Consider the following 25,154-nt stretch of genomic DNA (forward strand, 5'->3'; position numbering starts at 1 on the left):
TTCAGCTAATTTATGTACCAGGTCTGTCTCTATGCTCTTTAATGGACTCTGTGAACAGTGAATTCAAATAAGCTCTACTTACTAATCTTTGTGTAAATGCCACACACTTTTCATTGTTTATTAATAAGTGGAATAAAATGTTACCAGGAGAACATGAAACACACACAAACATGGTTGTTTCATATGGTCTTTTATTACTATTGCCAAAAAAAATAAAGCAACATAAAACCAGATGACCTTTTATTAAACAACTGATTATCATCATAGTGTGCACTTAATACTGTAGCTTAGTCCCTTTTATACACACACACACACACACTCACACAGACACACACAGACACACACACTTATTCGTTCAGCTTTAACTTTGCCATGGGAACTTTTGAGAACTGCAGGAGGCGTGATCAGGATTTTCTCTTAAGGGAAAAAACAAAACAAGGCAACATGGAAACAAAAAGAAACTTAAGCGGTTCAGTGGAATTCTCAGAGCATTTTCAAGTAAACATAGAAAAATAAATGTAGCTGTAGATGAAGTGGACCCAATAAAGTCATAACAGAAAGGTTCACATTTGCTTCAGTAAAGCTTTACACTAAGGGCATCATCTCAGGTCCCAGACGATGTAACATGTCCCTCACGGTTGCATGGTGTGGAGGTGGAATGTGCCTCCAAGCCTTCGCCAGCCGCCCGGTCCGTCCTCGGCGGGCTGAGGCTCAATGTTCATCAATCACTCCACATCAGCACGCAATGGACCTCGTAAAAGTCCCCGGGATCACTAAAGCGCGATCAAAACACATTCCGCTTCCAGGATGGAGAGGCATCAAATCTTTCTGGAGCTCTCAGATGTTCCTATCGGGAGCGATAAAACATTTGGGGCCCAGTGGTGAAATTGAGCAGAACACAGTATAACAGCTGGCTGATAATCCTCAGCTTCATGGCATCACAAAAACCCATCAACAGTGAGCCAATGCTTTCAAATGTCATTAAATAACTCACTCACACACTTAAACTTAAAAAGAAAGTGTCACTGCTGCAGGCTTGTGTGCTGTCTCGAAATCACTGATTGATGCGTCTGTACACACTGTGGTGTTGTGGCTACAATGTGGTTTCTGTTGAAGTTGGTATTGTTGCCAGCAAACTGCTCCAAAACAGAGTGTAGTCCCCTTCACCAGGCACATGACGGAAGTTAAACCAACTTTAAAGTATAGTGTGAAACCCAACTATAGTTCCTTAAGAGGCACAAACAAGAGGAAGCTTGTTTCAGAAAACACTTCCTCAATGTCACACATGCCTGGTGAGGTTAGACGACCACGGGCGGAAACGTCACCGACGTTTACTTGCAGGAACTTTGACTAAACTGTTAAGGCAGGCGTTTCGAGTGGAATACAAAAAAAGCTCATCTCAGAGCATCTAGTTAGTTTCACGTCTAATGAATTCAGATACACTTCAGACACACAAATAAAGCAGAAACCTCACAACAATGATTGGAAACCATGCAAATAAATACAGCTTGTATGAGGCACAGTTAACTGACTGAAATCAGACAAATGAGACGACGCTGTGCTACACTGCTTCTCTGAAGTGATGATCACACTAAGAACTTCAAACACGACCTGTCTAACACAGCATCCCCACACCAAGTCAGACAGTGGCACAATGGATTCTTCAATCGCTTGTGCATGTTTTATCATTGATGTGCAAAAGAATTTTAGATTCCTCTTGCCGTGAGTTAGACGAGAAGATGGATACCGCTCATGCTTGTATGTCAAATATGATACAGCCGCTCTGCTAAGACTGGAAACAGCTGACAAAATCTGCCCATCACCACCTTTAAAGCTAAAAACAAAATGAGCACATAACCACCTGTGAAACTACAACTTATCATTTCTACAGAGGTTAGAGGTGTTAGCAGGCGGCCAAGGCTAGCTGTTTCCCCCTAAGGGTCGGGGCACACATACACAAAAGCGAAGCGAATGTCGCAGATCAACCTTTAGCGAAGGTGACTCCACACAACGCCACGCTGCGATTCACTGGAAGCCCGTTTTATTCGCCTCCTCGCTCGCACATATAGGAGGTGAACGGAAGGCGAAGGTTCACACAAATGTGTGACCGGGCCCTGATTCCTGTCTTCATGCTAAGCTCACCAGTTGCCTTCTCTCACTTCATATGTCATATACAGGCATCAATCTTCTCATCCATCTCTATGTAAGAAGGGTAGCATATGTATTTCCCAAATAACTGAACTGTATCTGTAATGAGACGCTGCATTGACCTACAAACACGAGTCCTTCACCTGAATATCTGTCAGCTGGTTTCTAACAAACTGCAGCACATTCTCCTCACATTAAGTCCCTGGGTATGAGACTATTTTCTTGAATGAATGCCTCAGGCTGATAAAAAGTTAGGGCTCTCTAGTCTAAGCAGAACTAATCTAGTCAATCAAATCACACTTTATGAGAGAAAACTATCGTCTACTCACTCATCCTTTGGTTATGACGAAATGATGCTGTGTGCTGTATGTGCCTAAAGAAAGTCTAAGTGCAAGATGGCAAAATGCGGGCCTATAAAATGCAAACACTCACATTATAAAGTTGTAAGATTAGTGTTCAAAATTCCACACATATCATATGTCTCTTAGTCCACCTTCATGAATTATTATCAGAGTATGTTATGGCTGCTCAACATAAGTGTAGTAATGTTGTACAACGTAGCATATTTCTGTGCTCGAAAAGTCACTATGATCAGATGGTGAAGCTTCATGCAGCATCGGTCTGTCCTGACGACCAGAAAGCCAGAGATCAACCATCGGAAGGCTCTGAAATATATTTGGCAACAACTCCTCTGGCTTTTGGCTTCACAGACTGTAGTGAAAAGACACTTCCACGCTGCCTCTGCGGAGGTTTGGCTCACAGACAGAGCTCATCAAAACTCACACAGGCACTTTATCCACTGAACGAGAGGCATCTGTATCGCACTGTAACATCTGGTGCAAAAAGAATACTGCGTCCGTCCTAACTGCAGGAATTCACAGGGTCGTGGGGGAATTCCAACACTGCAAACTTTTTTTTAATCAAACAAAAGGAAAAAACCGCTGACTATTTATGAAATATCTCCTCTTGCAAAGAGAATAATTTAGGTCTGAGTTGCTGGAATCTCCCTTTAACAGACATGAAAATGGGTTAAGAGTGGAGGAACATTTGAGCAGAGGAGCCAGGTAGAAGGCACTGAGACTTGGTTTCCTTTCCATGCTGCTGCTTCAGATGTGAACTGAAGGCAAAGATCATCTAAAGGATTTGAATGCTGGTCAGGTCACACTTGGCTCCACGTCGACACACCAGTCCATTCTAATGACGTACTACTAACAGTGGACATACAGACGAGCCCTAGTGGAAGGATGGAGTAGCTGTTGCATCCAGTGAGGTTCTGGTCTGCCTTTATTGTTGCTAAATACTGAGGTGATGCATGCAGCGTGACTGGGTGTCACTTCGGTGTGTGGGGAGGCGGTCGGTGAGGTATAACAGTTGATTGTGGCGTTGAAAGGTTGCTGAGAGCTCAGGAAGGCTGGCGTGGCACCGACTGCACTGCAGGAGCAGGGTGGACGAGGCGGTGAAGTCAGGTCTCAAAGTACTTGTAGATGGCTGTGACGTAAGTCATGACACTCTGCCAGTCCGGCCTCTCTGTGTGCACCATCTCATTTATGTCCTGGAATGGAAAAACAAAACACACTTTCAAAGTCAGCAGTTCACTGGGAAGTTCACGCTACACAACATCCTGATGTGTGATCGAGAGTCTCGCAGTCGTGATGAGCTCATACTGTTTGGCTGACTGGCAACGGAGGGTCACACACTACACTTTCACCAGGAGAAATCCAAGACTGGTCCTGACAAGACTAATCACAAACACAGACGAGAGAAGACATGGTGAGTCTGAAAGATCCTCTAAAATTGAAGCTCAAGCTGGAGGAGGGAAAATGGTTCAGTGGACAACACAGTGTTTTTTCTGTCTGAACACAACCCGAACCCGAGAGGAACCTAATCGAGCCCGGCCCAAAGCAGGCTGGAGATTTCACCAACTAGATTTCCAGGAGGTTGGAAATCAGATCGTAGCCCCGTGACTCATCTGTAAAACTCTCTGATCTCGTCTTACAAGAGTTCAATGCAACCGGGGGCTTCTGTCAGCGACTTGTAAAACTCGTCCACAAATGGCAAATAGGGCTCATTTGTTTTACTTAACGAGATCACGGACTTTGGTGAGTGTACTCTGAACATACAAGTTATTAATAACTCAACAAACTTCAGCTGCTAGTGAAGAACACAGGATGTAGGTAGATTTAACACGTCGGATATCATTTGTCCAAACAAAAAAAAATGATGGTGTAAAAATCTTGACTTGCAAGTGTTTGAGAGTAATGAGCTCATGATATCTAGCTCAATTTAAAATGGAGTTCTGGGGCTTTGTACAATGTTTGGTCGCACAGCTTTATTTTGTAATGACTGGCACGACAGCAGGTCAGTGAGGTTTATGAGAATAAAAGCAAGACAGCCGACACACTTTACAACCATAAAACACACTGTCGTTCATGTCTGGATAATCATCGTCAGACATACATTTATATCTTGACTTGGCAAAGAATATGAGATTAGAATGGAAAAAATAATAATTGCACGATCATGAAAAGAAAAACAGGGGACAAGTACAAATAATAATGCCTTCCAAAAACAGCTCTGAGAGAAAGAACATCATAATCTGCGTACATGTTTCTGTGCACATTCGTTAGAGTTTACATTATGTACAAATTTAGGTAAAGTATGATTTCCTTAAAGTAGGGGAATTTTTCCTTTCTGTAGTTTTTCACTCTTAAATGAATCAATAAGTTATTTCATAAGGACCTGTAGCTTACCAAAGTGCATTTGATGCCCACACTCTCTGCAGCCTGGAAAGCTAAGGAGAAATTTCTCCTCTGTGGAAGGGACGAGAAGAAATGAAATGATTTTACACACATTAGGTATAAAAATGCTGGTAATGAAAGTTTGGGTTTTTTCTTTAAACTCCACTTGCCTTGTCTTGGCTGGTGAGCTCCTGGTAGGGAATGTGTGCAGGCAGGTAAGTGTGGAGCACAGCGCAGAAGGCCAGGCCGTCGTTCCAGCTGCTGCTGAAGTTGGTGATATCAATGTTCTAAAAAACACAGTGATGATCCAGTTACACTTTGATTTCATCAGACAGAACATTTACAGTTTAAAATCGATAGAAACCTAATTTCTGCTCCTTATTCAAACTAAGAGGGAACAACATTTTAAACCAGACCTTGAATGTCACTGTGTGTTTCAGCATTTCTTGAAAAGATATTATGGTCACAATATTTTCACCTGTCATGGAAATATTTTAAATGATATAACCATTAACAGTGTAAATCCACGTATCAAACTGACGTATTTTCCACCATCAACTTTCACCTGACCTTTAAAAATCACAGATTTACAGCTGCAAACAAACACTGAGGTTATTTGTAACTTGATGTTCAAGTCTTGTCACTGTCACATATGTAATCTCGATAGTACACAGAGAAAAGCCCCATGATTTTGTGTATGGCACATCACAGGATGTGTTAAATGTTGCACACTTCCTGGAGAGGACCTGAGGTGCCATAGTAACCATAAACCACAGCTGTTAAAAGGGGTAAACATCACTTCAGTGTGGCAAGTGACTCTTGACAAACCCACTGATTGTCATCTAAGTCATTTCTTAGTCAATGCTTTGACCTTTATTGTCTCTGCCCATGTTTGGGCAGATGTTCTTCCATTTGAGTCAACTGTCTCAGAAGAGAGGCCACACTGTGGTGGTCTACATCTAAATCTTTACATGGAAACCTGAAGGTGTCTTGTATATTAATCAGGTCACTGTAGCTCATTACGTGTTTGAAAAATGTCTGATTATTGACGGACTCCCTTATTAAAACAACAGAGTGACAAAGTAAGTTTGTTTCTGCTGTAAGTAGACATCAGTTGCTCTCCTGTGCTACTTCTGTAAAGACTTGCTGCTCAGTCACCGCTGCCTGAAACTTGTAGTATTAATTGGGACTAGGTAAAAAAAAGGACTATAACACACAATTCTACACAGATCAGGAAGCTGCATCAGACTCAGCACTTGCTATCAGACAGTTAAAGGAATAGTTCACTAAAAAATGAAAATTCCATGAAATTCAGTGAACTATTCCTTTAAGCAGATTAAGATGAAAATGTTGTCCTCACATTGTAGTAATTCAACTATTGACCTCTTTACAACGTCACACTGGTCGAATAACAAAAGTTATCACAATCAGCTCAAATTACTACCACACAAAATGTTTACCTGCTTTTCATATTTGCAGACTTTTAACCAAACAGACATGAACATCAGTAACAAAAAACAAGAGTCCGGTGCAGACTGTTTTTGTCGCTCAACCCCTCCATCTTTACTTAACAATTAGTCATTTTGTTGCTGTTGACAGAAACTGGCGTCATGTCACAAAATACAGATAAAGGCCACTTCATCCTGTCATGAAGAGTGACATTTTTAATCAGCCTGTAGATTCTATCTTACAACCTGTCACTAATGACAGTGGAACAGATTGCTATGACTGGCTGTCATGTTTGAGTGTGACGCAGTTTCTAAAAGTATTCCCTGGCCTGTCAGCACACAATGAAAAGGAACAAAATATATTCAATGATGTGTGGCTTTTCTCAAATCTGTGGAGCTAACAGTAAACAAGGAGGTAAATGTCCCTTACTGAATCAGGAAATGTGCATGGACATTAGATGTAATTGCCCCCTCTGTGTAAATTGTGGCCCCTTTTGGCCCCTGATTTAGAAAAATCCTAGATCTGCCACTGGATTTGGGTGTTAGCTTCAAACCACTAGCTTCAATGAGAACCAGAACACAGAAGTTTAGTAAGCAGGTAACCTACCTGGTAACCCTCAGTCTTCTTCTGGCACCACTTTAGCAAAGCATTTCTTTTGGAGCCTCCGTACTCTCTGGCCAGTGCCGACAACGGGTCTTTTCTCTCCTCCCTGTAGCAGACACGCACAAAAGACATATAAACAGACTTTACCACAGTTTTAAAATATTTAACAAATTAGGGCAGAAAATATATTATACGATAAGCGTGTGCTTAGGGAGGCTGACATCAATTGGGTTGTATGTTTTGTCAGCAGACCAATCGAAACCACAGTATAAAGACACGATGTCACACAAGCAGTTGACAGATTAAAATCTCTGACAAGAATGGAACCACAATGAATTTAAACTGTCAACTTGAGCACATTTGCTGGAAACATGATTCACTTCTACCAGTATCACCACATAGTTGAGGCAGTGCTCTGAGTGGATGTACCTTAGACGGCTGCGTGCTGTGGGGGTGATGGAGGCGGTGGGAGAGGAGGAGGACAATGAGAGCGGAGAGGAAACTGCAGTCATGGCCATTAGGGAGGAGGAGGAGGCCCCGTCTGCAGCCGACATGTCCCTCTTTATCTCTTCACTGCTCCTGCGGGACACTGTAAAGGACAGGGGGAGACCGTAACAGGCTGCTTTTTTAACTAAAATGGAGGGAGAGGTGTTCTTTGTAATTGAACTGGCATCTCTAACCTGAGATTGCCTTGGTGGAGTCCATGTTGGAGACCCTCTGGAGGACTGCTGGTGGTCTGCTGGCCGGGGTTCCCCTGAGAAGGTGCTCAGCTGTGGATACATCACAGTATTTACATCATATAGAGAGTGAGTGTATCTGTAAGCAACTTCCTCTGAAACAAGATGTTACAGGGTCACATTCCAGCCCCTCAGAGTTCAGGGACTACCGACGCACGAGGCTGACTCGCTCGGCAAGAAAACTATAAATCAGAGAAAAATAAACGGAACTTGGGAGGCTACACCCGAGTCTGCACGTTCACATGAAATACTTGAACTCATTACTGGTGAGAATGAACCGAGGGAAAATCTATAATACGTGGTGGCTCGTTATTTCCCTCTTATCATTCCCTCTAGTGTTTTGATGAACTAGAAAAATAACATCAGCAAGCTGTTAACCTGCTTACACCAAACACCAGGCCTCTGGGGAAACACACTTCCTTTATTTCTCATGAGAGTGGACAGTCCATTCACGATTAACGTTATGATAGTTCACTGTGACAGAAGAACAGCAGAGGACCATATCCTGTGTGTGACTCATAATTAAAAGTACACAACTCTGCCCTTTTCTTTTTGACAGTTTTTCTTAAATGACTGACAACAACAGTTCTGAAATGAAGAAAGTGTCAATATTAATTCAGTGAATGAGAAATCATCATGGTGACGGCTGCCTCACCTGGCATGGTGATGTCTGTGTAGCTGGGCCTCTTATCACTCAGTGAGGAGAGCGGCTTGGCTGCTGACATAGACCCTGCTATGGAGTGTCTCTGAAACAACATTAAATAAATAATAATAAATAGTTGTCTGTATAACAAATTCAATGAATAGTGTTGAGAGATAAATACAATGTTAAATGTAGCATATGACATTTTTGGTTTTTTGACACGGACCTAGTATCTCCAAAGTTGGTGATATAAAATAATGCTGAATCGCCTTGTATGACATTGTATTTCTTCAGATAAAAAACGAATTATAAAAGAATCATTAGATAATCTGAAAGAACTGATGTCAGAAAGCTACAAACAGCTGTTTTCCTTGGCTCATGTTTCGGATGTTCGACTTTCACAGGGCAGTGCTCGGTAACTGATTCATCATTTGACTCATTCTTCAAGTAAAAATTTCAAAAATTCACAGCCTCTGCATTCCTGAAAGTGAGGATTTGTTTCTTTTATTTGTCATACATGATAGTAAACTCAACAGCTCTTTGTTCTGGCCTGTTGGTCGAATAAAACAAGTTATTTGAAAACATCTCTTTTGTCTGTGGGAAACTACACTGTGCATTTTCAATTATTTATTCACACTGTGTTGACAAAGTTATCTGAGTTATGTTGTTTTATATGCTGTATAGTGAGGCCAAATACTACTTTTCACATGGTGGACAGAAAATGTCACTAAATAACATCTAAAAAGTACAGATTGGTAAGTTTAAACAGGAGAAAAGGACATTTTAGTAACATATTAAGACAAAGTATTCCCTCCTGTACCTGTATGGGTGAAACAGCTGCTGCTGGAGGCGTCTTCATGGGACTGGGGCTGAGGGGGGTGCGTGGTAATGGGGCAGCGGAGGCTGTGGGCGTTACAGAGGCACCATTGGTAGGTGGACCTAAGTTAACACACGGACAGGACAGTTGGTCTGTGGCTGTGGAACAGGTTTAATTTTAGATAAGAAAAAGCAAAACAAATACAACCCTACATTTGTGTGATATAGCTGAAATTATTATTAGCATCTGTCTAGTAATTCCGGAAATGTCTTTCTGTCTGTATGCGGAATGCATATCTATCGGCTTCACACTTGGCATGTGTGTTATTAAGGACCCAAGGAAGAGCAGTGTCAAATCTGGTGCCATTTAGTTGCAATTACTAATAAATGATGACTAAACAGGCGAGCAGCACTCCATACCAGCAGCTGCTGGGAATCATCAACGTAGGTGACTTGAACAAGCACGGCAACAGCAGTTAATGACAACAGGCACGTTAACGGCAACAACGAATCAATCTCTAGTTTTAGGTTCTTTGTGCTGAGTCGAGCCGCTCTAAATTACTACAGGTCACTTTTACAGTTTCAGAAAGAAAGCTGCAAACAGCATCACAGCAGTATAATTAAACAGTCCATTTAAAACAGGCATGTTCCGAACATGCACTGAAACAGTAATACACACTCAAACCTTACATTAAAGAAGTGCATTTGGAGGAATAAGGTTTAAGTACCAATCACACACACACACACTGTCAGACTTGTTAAATACAAGACAACAATCAGCAAGAAAATATGAAATCAGAACTGTGTGGTACCTTGTGAGGCGCTGTCGAAGCTCTTGATGAGTGTTTTGACAGTGGGCGAAGGCTCTGAGGAGGTGGAAGAACGCCGGCTGAGACCCATCCCCTGTCTGAGAGCAGCCAGGTCTCTCTCCACTGCATTCATGTAGTTATACACTCTGCCTCTCTCCTCGTCCTGCCTGGGAAACATACAATATCTACTCAGAGCACATATACACTGTACACTATGGTTTGAGAATTGCTCAAACTCTGGAACTTATATTATGTTGTAGATGAAAAATTAATTCAAATGTATGAAGAATGATTCTGTTTTTTGGTCTGTGATGGTAATTTTCTACTGTTCATCTTAGACAAATGGACGTGAACCTCACTGCTGAGCATCCAGCATCGTAATCAGATAAGCAGTTACATGTCCCCTCCTTTTATTTAGAAACATTAGACAGACAATGTCAGCGTGACCGCTGGAGGGGTTCCAGACATCCCTCTGTGGCTCTTACTTGCGGCTCTTGACCTCGTCCAGCTCCTTGCTTAGCTTCTCATTCTTCTCCTGAGCTTCCTGCAGCCGGCGCCGCAAGTCTCCAATCTCCTCCTGCGCTTCCGACTTGATGTCATTAGCAATGACAACAGCTGTCTGCAGATCAGCCTGGAACTGACGCCACTCCATTGACTCCTCCTGCACGCGCACACACACACACACACACACACAGTATGAAATTGAACATTATTAAGGCTAAATGATACATTCGTTCATTAAAGAAGTCGGGGCAGTTTGGTCTGAGACTAGGCTGATGGGAATAGTGACAGTAAATTAAAACATAAGATGCTAAGAAGCAAATTCAGGTGGTAATTCGGTGTGGGTTTGTCATTACAATCAACACCTCTCTTTTTTATATGTATTACAGATATCTGCAACTTAATTATGAATAGAATTCCAGTTTCAGATATCTACCTTTTCTGAGTACTCTTAGTTCAAGTTTGCCTCAATTCAATATACCTTAAATTAAGTTTGAACTAGTCAGAATAGTGTTGTAGATATTAACTTGAATTGTGTCCCCAATTGTGAACTCAGCTTTCTTTGAAAGCTTTAATGTAAAATGACTTGGTCATGTAGTTGTCTCCGGTGTATCGTAAACAGCACGGCATTGGTGGATATGCTACCCCTGGTTTGCAGCCCTTATTAAAGCAAACAATATTTCCGCAAATAGTATTTGACTCAAGGTTAACTCTGTCTTTAAACAACATTGCGACCCCAGAGCAGCATCCTTACCCTCAGTCTGCGGTGAAGAATCTTTATCTCTCTTTCCATGTCGTGCTTCTGGTCCTGAAGCTTCTTAACAGAGTCTGAAATGGGAAGAAGAAATAAGTTGGTGGTAAAGAAACAGGAGCAACAGACGGATTCAAACACACGTCTCAGGAGATTAAAACTTCGGAGATACAGAGCAGAGTTAAGGTGTTAGAAGATGCTGCTTTTGTTTTACACAATCTCTAAATAACTGAACATGAAGGTGTATAAACCTACTACCCAGTGCGTTTCCGACCCACTTACTCTCGAGGTCTGTGATGATGAGGTTGTCGTGCAGTTTGAGAGCTCGGTGCTGCTCAACCTCATCCTCCAGCTCAAAGATGGTTTCCTTCATGTCGGCGATCTCTGTCTCTTTCTCCTGCAGCTCCACACGCTGCTTCTCCAGAGCTCGATCCTGCTCGGCCATCTGCTGCTGCACCTGCTGCTGGAACTCTCTGTATTCCCTGTCCAGCTGCACACACAGGATGAAGAGTATTTAATTATTAACAAGCTATGAAGAAATTATCAGACAAATGTGCAGCAAAGCTTCAGGAATGTCATATAATAACATAACCAGATGGATTGTGTACAGTCTTGATGATACATGTGCACAGTTCTCCTCTGTCTGGTGGTGAACAGGTGAGGTGCTAATGGGGAATCTTGGGGAATCTCAAGTATTGACCCGTATATTTGTGAGATTTTCAAAGTAAAATCATGTATTGATCATTGATAATGAAGCCCTTATGTTGGTTACACAAAAACTCTTGCATCATGAATTTAAATTATTTTAAGACTCCTTAGCATCTACACATTTAATTTCAACTGACCTTACTGAAAGTCTCCTGCATCCTCTTGAGTTCAACGTGGGCTTGCTCCAGCTCTTTCTGCATTTTTGCAGCTTTGGCCTCAGCCTCTTCTTTCCCCAGTCGAACACCCTCCAGCAGCTGGCAGATGTCATTTCTGTCCCCTGCAGTGTGCAGAGAGTACAGCTCGGCCACCCTTTGCCTCTCCTGGTCCAGCTGGGCTCTGCAGCGGCTCAGCTCTGCCTGGTCACTGCTCACCGCCACCTTGTACTCCTCGAGTACGGCCGCCATGGCAGTCCGGTCCTGTCTCTCTGAATCCATAATTCGCTCCATCTGGTGGTTCCTCTCCTTCAGCGCGCCAATCATCTCCTGGGCTTCGGCGTTGTCCTGTTCGGCCATTTTTAACGTGTTGGAAAGGTGTTGCTGCACCCCCAGCAGCTGCTCTCTCTCAAAGCGGGCATTATCTCCCAGGTCAGCGTAACGTTGCTCCAGCTCCATATAGCGGCCACTCTTGATGTCCTCCTCTAGCACATAAGATATATGGTGCTCATCCAGCAAAGAGCGCAGGTACTCAATCTGGCGACCGTAGAGCTCCAGCTTGTCGCTCTGCTGGCATAAGGAGTCCATGAGGATCACCTTCTCCTCGCCGAGCCGCTCATTCTCCCCGTTTAGCTCCTGAGTGATTTGCTGCAGGTCGGCCAGCTCCTGTAGAGTGGCCTGGAGCTCCTCAGCAGTGCTGTGCTGGTTCTCTTCCATCTGGTGGATGCGCTCCGTCAGACAGGCCACAGACACCTCACTGGCATTACCACTGCTGCCCCTCCGTGAGTGCTCCCTGCTGGGGGCACATTCAGACTCGGAAGACGAGGAGGCTCCAGAGGGGGCATCCAGAGCGTCGTCACTGGAGGTGACGGCCTGGTAGACCTCGCTCGATTCACTGTCGAGGTTGTCTGCCGACCCTCCATGTTGGTGTCCCGTGAGCAGATCCTCCAAAGAGCCGGGGGCGGAGCCTTCCACTGATGAGGTCAGCGTACCTGTGCCTCCACCATCACTCTGCCCACTGCCTGCCGCCAGGTCTGGGCTCAGCGAGGCGTAGTGAAACAGTTTGTCAGAACTGTCCAGCCTCTGCTCCAGAGAGAAGCCCAGCGCATTGAGTCGGTCTTTCAGCATGCGGTTCTCACTCTTCAGCAGGTTGAGCTCCTCTCTGATGGCCTGGTTCTGCTCTTGTAGAAGAATCAGAGTGGACTCCACATCAGCTGCTGTGATGGCTGAGACGTGGGGCTTCTCTTCCTCACTAGCTTCTTCCTGCGGCGGCACTTCTTTCCCTCCCAACCCAAGCTGGGCCCTCATGTCCCTCAGCTCACTACGCAGGTGTAGGATTTCCACTTCTTTGCTTTTAGCCAAACCCAACAGGTCTTTTACTTTAGCCTCCAAAGCCACTTTATCACTAATCTGGCCGTCTGATTTAGACTTGCTCATGCGGCCCTCAGACTCTGTCAGAATCTGGCTGCGAGAGCGCTTCCCTGACGCCAAATCCGCTGCTACAGTCCCTGATACCGACTGCTTCTTAGTGGCTGATGTTCTGGATGTCCGAAGACGGTCTCGTGATGAATTTGGCTCCTTGGAAGTTGAAGATGTTGCACGCTTGGATGCTGTACCTAGGGAGAGAGGAAATGGTTGTCTTTACAATTCAGGTAGAACTTACATAAGCTGCTTTTAAACATGCACTAAACTGATCTGTAAGAGCAAATGTCCGAGTGAGAAACTCCGGACTTTCTCCAAGTGTGAGCGGAAAACCTCCTGCTGTGTTGTTCAAGTTGGGTTAGGGTTATGGAGAGCCGCAGGAGATGGCAGGCTCGTTTTGCCTCGTTTCAGTTGGAAGTGAGGAGACACAGAGAGGAGCAGTAAATAACTGTAGGAGCTGGTAAAAAACATAAAAAACAAAATTTTTATGGTCCAAACATGTATTAAAACACCCCACATTATCGCTGTGAGCGGACTTAGTGGAGCTGTGCATGGCTCCCTGGGTGTCTGCCTGGGCTTGGTGGCCCTGCGGCTGGGCTGTGAACCTTGTGGCCCATGCAGTGGAGCTGTCAGTGGTCCCTGGGTTCGTGCCCTGGCTAGGTGTGCTCTCCCTGGGGCAGTGGAGCTGTGCATGGCTCCCTGGGTGTCTGCCCGAGGATGGGGGGGTTCTGCCCTGGCACAAAAACTTATTTTTTACAGTTTTTACTGGCTCTGTCAGTAATTTACTGCTCCTTAGCATCAGAGAGAGATCACATGATCATTGTAAGCTGTTTCCACTGTATTACACCAATATCTAGGAATTCAATTTTAGGTATACCTGATGTTGTCTTTGGCTTGCTGTCTAGGTTGTTAGCACTAATCCCGACAGAGGCAGTCCTCTTGGTCTTGGCGACAGCACTACTTGATGCAGGATTCCCTCCAGCCATAGCTGCTAAAAGATCATCATTGCTTTTCACCTGAAAGCACAAAACATTTGACACTTTCACTTACAAACAAGAAAAGAAAGTGAAATTCAAGCCTGGTTAAACAATGACTTGTATCAGCTGCTGAACGCTCCATCATAACTTGAGTTTCACCTTAGACAGCGATGCTGTGGTGCTGGTCTTGGCTGCAGGCTTTCCAGTGCCAGCGGTGGCCGCGGCCTCAGACTTCCCTCGATCTCCGCTCACCTTACTCACCGCCGGCCGCACTGACTTCTTCATACTGAGTTCTCTGATGTCGATACATTTACAGTACAATCTGTGCACAAAGGGGGGGGGGGGGGGGGGGGGGGGGGGTATATGTCAGCTTGCAGAGTGATAGCTCCAGTATTCCCTGGAAGGAATTCTTTCCACTGAGGCTGTCCCTAAAACACTAGAGAGCAGAGTCTGCCTCACTCTCAAAAGCATGGGACAGAATTGCTGAAATATCTACATGTCTCTGATTTCACATGTTTTTAAGACAGTTGGTCCTGGGTATTAGATAATTCCACCTTAGCTCCTCTACACTGATTAATGTTAATGTAAATATTATACTTTAAAATGTTGTTTATTCATATTTGTACCATGATTCTAGGATACCTGTCTGCTCCTTGTGATTTCAATCACTTTGTCTTCACTGCTGTTACATTTGTAAGGCAGCTGTGAGACCACCCGAGATACAGGAATGCAAGATAAACAGTGAACTCGGCTTCCACAGGCCGACCAATGTCTCCACTAGATGGCTCTCGTGTGTTTTTGACAGTTCAGTCAGTGGAGCCTCACAGCTCCGGGCTAGAACAGTGATGACACATGTTCACACTGATTATTTTAATGTAGGTGGTTGTAGTCATTTGTGTATATTGTGGGGACAACGTGGTCTTACAGATTATACTTTAGCACATATAAAGCTGGGCAACATTCTTTTTTTTACTAGCTTTGTACACAGTGAACAGCAGAGCCAAAAAAGGAAAAGTTGATTCCCTTACACATCAAAAGTGAAAGCTTGAACATTTACAACTCAACATCAGATTTTGTGAGGCAAAAAAATGTGAGTCTGTTCCCAGCCAATCCGCTCCGATGCACTACATTTCATTTTTCACTGCCAAATAATTATTTAGTGCTGTGTTTGTACAAGATGTATTCATACCAGGTCACAATTACCATTACTCTGTATAAACAATCTGATGACTGTGCAAAGATTCCTAGTAGAAATTTGATCAGGGTACAATCTTGACTTCTTTAACGGTGTATTGAATTAGTAACATGTGATGCAGAAAATTGAAGCACCTACAACTATGTTGGAGTTATCTGTGGAAATGTTGGCAATATTCATTTGGCAGTAAACAAGGTGTTGAAACTTTAACCATACAACAAAACCTTGAATAAAACACAGGAGGCGTGTTTTTCACATGTGTTACGGTCTGCAGAGACCAAGAATCGATGCCATGATAGCAAGAAAATGTGATTTGGGACAAGGCCTGAGACAAAGAGTAAGTACTTTAGCACAGACTTGGATGTCTTGGAGTTGTCGAAAGAGAACAGGAGAGATTTATTAAATGCAGGAAACCCAGCTCCGATCTGTCTCAGAGACAGAGCTCTTGTTTTCCTCAGCAGAAGTTTGTTGTTTGGATATGAAACAAACATAATCAGATATCAGCAGTAAAGTAGAAAGAGGAAGCTGTGATGTTAGTGTTTTACAGCAGCAGCATAAATGTTTAGACAATTCACTGACCAAAGCTTTTCCTTGAATCTTATCTAAGTGAATCCACAGAAATATGAATCAACAATTAAAATCTGATACAGCCAGAGCAGTCTGCACACATGAGTGAACATCAGTCACATAATGTGCTCGTTCTCTCTGCCGATACTTCCAGAGAACTTATAAACAAAACGTCTACCAAACCACAATGTTATTCAAGACAAACACTTTACTTATTGATTTCATCTGTTCCCTCTGTACAGGTGTCACTCTAAATCTGTAAACCACCACCACGTCCTCTTCCATAAGGGACTCCTTAGTCTTTGATTTTTTCTGTGTTGAGAATAAATTTATCTGGCTTGTTATTTCTGTCAGGGCAACCTTTGCCTCCAGTGACGTAGACGCTGAGAGATTAACTACACATACGTCATCAAAGCAAACCACAAAAAACACAAACAGTCCTAGGCTTTGGGAAAAGTTACTAAGAGTTTGTTGATTACACTTACAGATAAAAAAGGGGGGGTGAAGAAGTCATGCTTGCAAAATTACAGCTACAAAACATGAGTCATATCAGACCATAGAGAGTTATGTGTAAGTTTACAAGAGCTGCACAAACAAAAGAAACCAATAGAAGTCAATAGCAAATACTGTGTCAGCTGGTCGTATATTATATTCTCTAAAACAGACCTGTGCGGTAGGGAAAAGGTCATCAGACAAACTTTGTTCAGAGAGGCGTCTTGTTTTTTTTGTGCATATTTTCTCCAGTCAACATCCTTTGCTAGTTTTAGTTTTTTTTAATGCATCTTCATCCCCACAAGGCTTGGACTAGGGCTGTGCAATAAAACAGTCATCAATAGCAATATAACAGAAGTTCAATATATATCAATTTGATGTTTATGCAGTGTATAAGCATAGTGAGGAGGTATAACATATGATTGATCTGCCTCAGATTGTTTTATCAAGTGTTTGTCTTTCTCTGCTCATGAAGAAGTTTGAAATCACTACCTTCATTCAGAAACAAACGTTTTTAAGTCTTTAAACTTAAAAGAAATAATTATATAAGACATTTATCATGATGATAATCGATATCGATTAATAAAAAATCAAGATGGAATTTTTGGTCATATAATCTACTCCTAGTTTGGAGGCATTATGTCATGGCCATACTTTAAGAAAATGTTTTCATACATGTGAAATCATTACATCTTAGCCACAACAAGACATTACATGTCGATGGGCTGTTTATGCCCTGGAGCCATAAATAGTTTCCTGGAAAGCTTTTGTTGTGCTTCTGCCATGACTTAAGCACTTCTCTGCTTGGTGAGCATTTCACTAACTGGCTGAAACGTTAAGTCAATTAATCAATTAGTTCATGTGATGTATTTAATCATTAACTTTGTTTATGATAATTGATTGCCTAAGTATCTTTTTCAAACAAATACTAAAACAAGTCTAGCTTCTCAATCAAGATGATTTGCTGTGGGTTTGTTTTGTTATATGATAACTAACTGAGTATCTTTAGGTTTTATAGTGTTCGGCCAGACAACCCAAGTAATTTGGTGACATTAGCCTAAGGTTTAGGAAATTATGATAAGCGTTTTCTATTATTTTTGACAACTTACCCACCAAATAATTAGTCAAAAAAATAACTGACAGATTAAACAACCATGAAAATAATCAGTAGTTGCAGCCCTGACACAAGAACCTTTTGGTTATAAGTATAAAGATCAAACTGTCTAAAAGAACCATTGTATTAACAAACTAACTTAACTCTGCTCCAGCATAAGAGATGGTGAAATCAATGGGACTCAGCTTGCTGTGTTATAATCACAACATTGTTCTAGAAATGAAATATTACAGTAATGCTTTAATGGGCTTATTTTTAATACCTTGTGCTTATGATGTCACGGTTTGAAATGCAATCATCTTACAATCTCATCTGTCTTGACATTGCTAACTATGTACTACTGTAGTATTTGTATCTCTGTATTTATCCATTTATCCATAACACAGATGTTTCAATTGTGTAGGGCGTTTTCCCTAAGTACTGACATGTGCTCTCAACAAGCAGCCAGCTTTCTGAATAGCTGAATGAGTGTCAAAGCAGAGGTCTGAAACAGAGCGCTGCTAGCTAGAGCACAACCCTTTTCATTGGATCTGAATAGACATGGGAGCGCAGGCTGGGGACCAGCCGAGCAGCAAAATGGGGCAGAGTCAGCTGCCTTTTCTTTCACTCTTCTGCTCTGCACAGCAATGTACACTTTAGCATGTTGGTCTACATGACCTACGACACAAAGCTTGTTTTAGCGCCAATTGAGTAATTCATATACATATATATTCAGATGTACAGTATATACACTGGCCTTGTCACTCTTGATTTAGTTACAAAAATGTATTCTTAAGGACTTGTTCCTCTCACAGTACTGTAGTTAACATCTGCGATGAGTCACACTGGATCAAAACAGTGTTGTTTGTGTCATTCCTGGTGACTCTGCATTAATGCACTGTTCGTGACATTGTGATGCGTCGTTTTAAAAATAGCTACTATCTTTGATAAACTGCACAAAAAATATAAGGTCCATTGACCGTCAGGTAAGTGTGACACTGGAAGACATTTCCTTAAATATTAGCCTCTGTGATTTGTTGCCAACTCCATAAATCTGATGAGGAAAATGTATATTTTGCCGTGAAGATACAATTTATAATTTTGTTTAATAATAATAAATAATTATAATCCCTATCTACCAGTAATATGTCATGGAAGTTATAGGCTGTTTCAATAATTATTTACATGTGAAAACATGACAACACTGTGAAACGCCAATTTAGAAATAAAATAATTTTGTGCTGCAGAATGCAGGCCACTCCACACTAGGTCAGAAGCCACTAAGACTTGCCCTGATTCAAACTAAATAGAGCTGCACTATTTGATTACAGTGTAAATGAATGCAATGGATTCGGTCCAAGGCTCGCCAAAGGAACAAGTGTGGGTTCTGTTCGTGCACAGACAGCTGAACAAAAGCATGCCACTGAGACTGAGGCCGAAGAAGCAACTGTCTAGGAAGAGGAGGAGGTGGGGGTGGTAGTGGTCGAGTAACTCATAAATACCCCTTCCCTATGCATGCTTTAACTGTGGGGAGGCACTTCCTTGCCATAACAACAGCTTCCTGTGGGGGCGTCTCCCATAAAGAAAGAAAAAAAAAAAAGTAAACCCTACAAGGGTGACTGTGTGTGCAAGGACAAGCAGGCTCCAGTCTTCCTGAGACGGAGCAGACAACGTCAAGCCTTGAATTGAATTGGGCAGAAATGGCTTAGGACAGGTCGTCCAATTACCAGAAGTCCGGGTGTTTGATCCCCGGTTCCTCCAGTCCGCATTAAGGGCAGAATACTGAACCCCAAATTGAAAGTATGTGAATGGAGTGTGATAGAAAAAGTTCTGCATATAGTGATTGAATGTGAAAATAGGTAAATTGTACTGTAAAGTGATTTGAGCGGTCAATATGTCTAAAAAAGCCCAATATACATTTGACAGTTTATTTCATTTGATTGAGCAGAATTAACCTCACTATTAATCAGACAGCCTGTAATGTAACTATCAAACAATATCTTTTTATGATGGAGCTTTCAGTTCAATGACAATCACCAATTTTTATATTTCAATCCTACTGGGAAAGAACACTGACGATATATGACATGTTTTTGCCATTTTTGGAGAATGAGCATCCATGGAACTGAAGATTTGTAGAAATGAAGACTTTATTGCATATATATATATATAAGCATATATGAGTATATATGAGTGCAATTCAATGGCTAATGTGCAACCACATATTTTGCTCTATATATATATACTCTGTTTATATTACTTCTATCTATTTTCCCCCGTGTTTATATTGCATGTTTATCTCTATCTACCTTTAAACGTATGTATAGTGTGATTGTGTAAAGCCTATCATGGAAATACAGTCCCTTCTTCAATGCCACTTAGAAAACACAGCAGTGAACTGACCCTAAGTATTTCTCTAGAAGCAGCGATCAGGCCAAGTAGGAAGATCTTCCTGAAGTCACATCTCCTGAACACTGATTTAAAGCATGGGCTGTGAAATATTGCTCTTTTCCAGGAAAGGGAGAACATCTGTGGTTACCTCTGGTTTCTAAAAAAGAGATGATGGACTGAGTGTGAGGATGATTTAGTCTCACTCACTCACTCACTCACACTCACACACACACACACACACACACACACACACACACACAGGTGGGAGCTGTGCAGTAGTGAAGCGTTTGATCCACACACAGGAAACACTGGAGAGCTGCACCATCAGTCCACTGTTGACTCTTCTCAGGGTGGGGGGCACATTTACATTGTTCTTGGCTACACCCACCCTAGCGCCGCAGCTAACGTTAGCCCCCAACAGTTTCTCATTCAGATACACGACTACACACGGTATCAACCAGAGCTGTAGGCTGAGACAACTAGCCCACTGTGCTGAGTGAACAGCTGTCAGTGCTTCCATGTTAGAGACCAAACAGAAACTTTAAACCAAGCAGATAACCCAGCTAGCTAGTTAGCTTTAAGGTCAGCAGGGAATTTCAGTCATTTCACTTCCTGTTTGGACACGCACTTTCAAAGTAAAAGCACTGCACTAGAACGTACTTGTATATTGAAACTGATCAGCAACACCGACAAGACTTAAACAATTTAACACATTAAAGAAACAAAATATCCGATACAAACCATAAAATACTGTTTTTGATTTGGATTTTTTTTTTATCTAAAAGCTTCATGGAAACAACATTGACAGCTTCTCAGGCCAAACCGTCAATCTCAATTAAGACTCACAAAATGTTTTTTGAAATGAACAACATCTGTTCTTTCTAACATGTGCAGTGTATTAGTCACGATCACTGCATGGAAGATAATAAATAATAATAATAAAAAATAATGATAAAGCTTTTCCCCAGACCATGAAGAGATTTTAAAAACTCTATGAGAGCTGAACCTGTCGTTCCATGGGAAACACAGACTACCTTCAGTAAAGACTGTGGTCAAACTGTTGTATGAATCCACAGTAAATGTTCGAGTCTTATTTTGGAATAAGTGATGGTCCAGGTCCAGATGAATGCAGCTAGCTTGACAGCTGAAGTCAAATCTGGTTTGATGTTAAACCAAAGACTAACGCGCTGTTTTGAATCAATGACACCAACAGAACTCGTGTGAGCGCTGACCTGAACCTCGCCGCTGCTCTCTGTGTTGGGTTTCGCTCAGTTAATGGAGCTCAGCTGTGAGTGAGCAGCGTGAGGAGGCTAATGCTAGCGTTAGGCTAACCGTGTTAGCATAGCCACCGGCATAGAGACAGCGGTGTGTCTTCATACCTGACCTTCTGTTAGTTTTTCATCCGAGAGAGGTCAGCGAAAGTCCCCTTAACTTCCATCTGCGGGTCGCTAACACTTCACCGAGCCCGCAACTCAAGACGGCAGCGGGCAGCATCGGTCTCCAATGTCAGCTCCTTTCTGCTGGCAGCAGCCGGATGATCCTCAGCCCCCTCCTCTGGTTGCATCACCTCAGCAGCATCAGGCTCCGGGACAGTAAAGAAGGGCTAGTCTGCAGGAGGGACAATAAAATAGGAATAGTCTGTAGGGACAGTAAAGAAGGGACAATAAAATAGGAATAGTCTGTAGGGACAGTAAAGAAGAAGTAGTGTACATGAGGGGTAGTCTGCAGGAGGGACAGTAAAGAAGAAGTAGTCTGCAGGAGGGACAGTAAAGGAGGGGCAATAAAATAGGAATAGTATGTAGGGACAGTACAGGAGGAGTAGTCTGCAGGAAGGAAAGCACAGGAGGGATAGTTCAGGGGGTCACTGCAGTAGGGACAGTAGGGCCCTGCTGTCTCCACTGTGTTTAAAATACACAGTGGATCAATAAAGGAGGGATAGTCTGCAGAAGGGACCCTAAAGGAGGGATAGTCTGTAGAAGGGACCTTGCAAGAGGAACAGTAAAGGAGGGATAGTCTGCAGGAAGGATAATTCAGGGGGTCACTGCAGTAGGGACAGTCTGCTCCGCTGTCTCCACTGTGTTTAAAATACACAGTGGATCAGTCCTGTTGTCTGCAGATGACTCATGGAACTGAGCCAGAAGGCCGCAGAGCTTTACACACCTTCACCCATAGAAAAAAAGTTACTGCATCAATTATTCCCATTAACCTGATTCATCTCAAATATTGATTATCAGACTATTGAGGTCGCTGGAGATTTGTCTCTGTCTGGAGAAACCATTCAGCATTAATCAAAGGTGTACTCAAATATTTATTGTTTTACAGGCTCCACCAAGTTTTTGCCAGTCACACTTTGTGTAAGTGTAGTCGATATATTTATACATACACAATGAAGTGGTGGCAAATAGCAGCAGGGGCATAGCACCAGAATTGGCAAAGAAGGTGATTACGTGGACCCCTTAGCTGAGAGGGGCCCCCAAAAACCCCTTAATATGTTATTCTGTCCTCAGTAATTACAATTTTGTGAGGATGTCCTTGAATTCTAATCTACAAACGGTTATGTACAGGAGACAGCATTGCAACACGGTCAGAAGCCCCCGCCCCATTCCACTGCTGCTCAAAGCTCTATAATCGTAGAGGCTTGTTTGAAGAATGTCTGTGTATGATGCACCTCAGATGGTGGTGAGGGTTAAACCTAAGCTTAAACAACTTAACTATCATTTATGTGTGTGCACAGTATGTACTTTGTAATTTTCATAATGAAAGAATCATTTGAAAGATTAGAATGATGCGGCTTGGTGTCATGTGTTTCTTTGAGGGGGTACGGGTTGGTAGATTCGATGTAGGGCCCCACAGGTCCCTTTTGCCTGAGGCCCCCAAAGTCCAAATGGAGCGCTCCTACGTGGCAGCAGGGTGCATCAGCAGAAAAAACCAACTCAGCATGCTGAAGTCAGTTTAGTAGAGTGGATTTTGAATATGGACATTGCTGTGCCTGATGAGACAAATTAAAACAGTTATGTCAAGGATGAATGTTTATCAGATAAGGAGAAATAACACAATGCAAACACAATGTTATTAAGTTTTTATTTACATAAACCATACACGCATGACACCCTGGTCATTGCTCATCCTATGGATCACTAAGACTTATTGCTTATTTGACATTAATCACAAGCACTGAAGGTTATAGTTTGTGCTATCAAGAGTATAACTTGTGATCATACAGCATATTTCCATGGAGGATTGAAAATAATACAACGGTATGTATGTGGATGATAAACCGGTTATGAACTCGGAACAGTTGGTATTTCAGATGATCTCCAGGTGCTCTCCCCTCTACAGCAGTGTGTCCTATACAGGTCGTGGATAACATACAAGGAACGCAGAAAGCGACACACATACAGTAACTGGAGCCGAATGAATCAAACAAGATAGAGGCTTAAAAAATATTGTGCACACAAAGCACATGAAATATGGACAAAAGACAAATGCAAAGTGAAAATTATACACAGCACAGTATACATTCCATGGGTGTGAGCATTAAACCTCGCCTTTTCCTGGAATGATTAGCCTTTCACGTCTCGGTACCACCTCCAAAAAACCACTCATAACTAACAGGCAGAAGAACCTGCAAACTGAATAAGAACACTATACAAATATCTATATCACAGGGAAGAAAACACCTTTCAAATGGTTCGGTCAACATGCCTGCATGTTGCTGTGTAATAACTAGTTTTCAGTCTCATACTATTAAACTCTGTACAAAATTAAAAGAGTGTAAACATCGGGGCAACTGAAATGTTCTATTGGTCCTCAGCAGGGAAACATTGGCACAGGTGAGCTTTTAACCGAGTGAAACATTTCTGGAAAAAAATAAACATGTAAAGACACGACAAAAACGTCCATTCATCCATCACACATCCACAGAAATATATCTGAAAGAATCCAACAACAGCAGAAATCCCCCTCTGTGAACATGGAGCGAGCTGAGACGGAACAGAACGGTGGGGAATTATAAGGTACAGCATCTAATGCTTTTTGGAATTTAAATTAAATAAAAAAAGAATGATATATTAATATATTATCCATACATCATTTAGGGATGTTTTTTACTGAGGCAGCAGGTAAGTTTGTGAGTGAACATGCTCAATGCATCTTTAGAAGACATGGCTTCAGTCTTAGTGGCTGTTTTTACAGTCTAAAATGTGTCTCTGGTCCCCCCTGGTGGCTAAATGAAGCATCTTCTCAGTGAAGCAGCCAGCCACGGCTGCTCGGCGACATCCACCTCAATAAGCAGCTGACTTTTGATCCTCTGAGCAGGATGTTTGCAGACATGTGCATGAAGCTCCTGTTATACTTCAGTAGAGAAGAGAAGGCTTTGACGTTTGCTGTCTGGTGTTGGAATGCTCTCCAGCTGCAGGAAGTAGAGAAGGACTTGAACCTGCGGAGAAACATCAGAGGTGGTCAGGCCCTCACAGGCACGTCCTCTGTATTTATATAGTAGCTTTTCAACTCTTAATGACCACTAGTCATTAGTGCTTGAAGGTACAGTTTTGAAATTCACCAATTCACATACGCATTAATACAATTCATACAGTATGTGCAGCGCTTTCTCTACAGTATTACACAACCAGTTTTACCTGGGCCATGACCTCCAGAGACCAGCTGTCGTTCATGGAGATGGGCTGTGAGCTGTGTGAGATCTTGCTGTCTTTTTCGGAGGGCCGAAGCAAAGTGGGACCAAAAACTGTGGCCAGGTTGTGCAAAGACATCTTGTTGATGGTTTCGTTTTCAGTCACCCTGTAACAGCAGAGTGGAAAATTACCTTTACTCACAACATCATGCAAGTCTGATTTTTTTTTCATGGTCAGCAGCAGATATTCAATCCAATACACAGGGGTCACCTCAAGTTTTCCTCTGCGTTTGATTGTTGGATGTTTATTAGCATTCAGATAGCATTTCATT

General features: G+C 42.4%; 2 protein-coding genes across 6 annotated transcripts in view; both read right to left on the reverse strand.

The window, feature by feature from the left end:
* Positions 1-174: 174 nt before the first annotated feature.
* On the reverse strand, positions 175-21,933 carry specc1la (sperm antigen with calponin homology and coiled-coil domains 1-like a). 4 transcript variants are annotated; one of them, XM_069524272.1, is made up of 16 exons: positions 21,572-21,933; positions 14,614-14,776; positions 14,355-14,493; positions 12,041-13,671; positions 11,478-11,685; positions 11,199-11,272; positions 10,429-10,604; positions 9,947-10,110; positions 9,139-9,257; positions 8,331-8,421; positions 7,619-7,708; positions 7,368-7,527; positions 6,942-7,044; positions 5,057-5,173; positions 4,899-4,958; positions 175-3,700 (listed from the first exon to the last, which is right to left on the reverse strand). In XM_069524272.1, the coding sequence occupies exons 2-16, from the start codon at positions 14,737-14,739 to the stop codon at positions 3,611-3,613; spliced, it is 3,348 nt and encodes a 1,115-aa protein (XP_069380373.1). In that variant the 5' UTR covers positions 14,740-14,776; positions 21,572-21,933; the 3' UTR covers positions 175-3,610. The 4 variants fall into 4 exon arrangements, with proteins under 4 accessions (XP_069380373.1, XP_019949473.1, XP_019949476.1 ...); XM_020093914.2 differs by having other exon boundaries at positions 9,139-9,293; XM_020093917.2 differs by having other exon boundaries at positions 21,577-21,781.
* A 1,326-nt stretch (positions 21,934-23,259) lies between these two features.
* si:dkey-91m11.5 (BCR activator of RhoGEF and GTPase) overlaps positions 23,260-25,154 on the reverse strand; it is a 32,857-nt gene continuing 30,962 nt past the window's right edge. For both annotated transcript variants that reach the window (XM_069524273.1, XM_069524274.1), the window contains 2 exons: positions 24,830-24,989; positions 23,260-24,630 (listed from right to left, as the gene is read on the reverse strand). In XM_069524273.1, the coding sequence (XP_069380374.1) occupies positions 24,541-24,630; positions 24,830-24,989 (250 nt within the window). In that variant the 3' untranslated portion in view covers positions 23,260-24,540. The remainder of the gene's footprint in view (positions 24,631-24,829; positions 24,990-25,154) is intronic.

This window comes from Paralichthys olivaceus, chromosome 4, assembly GCF_024713975.1.
Source record: "Paralichthys olivaceus isolate ysfri-2021 chromosome 4, ASM2471397v2, whole genome shotgun sequence".
NCBI lineage: Eukaryota > Metazoa > Chordata > Actinopteri > Pleuronectiformes > Paralichthyidae > Paralichthys > Paralichthys olivaceus.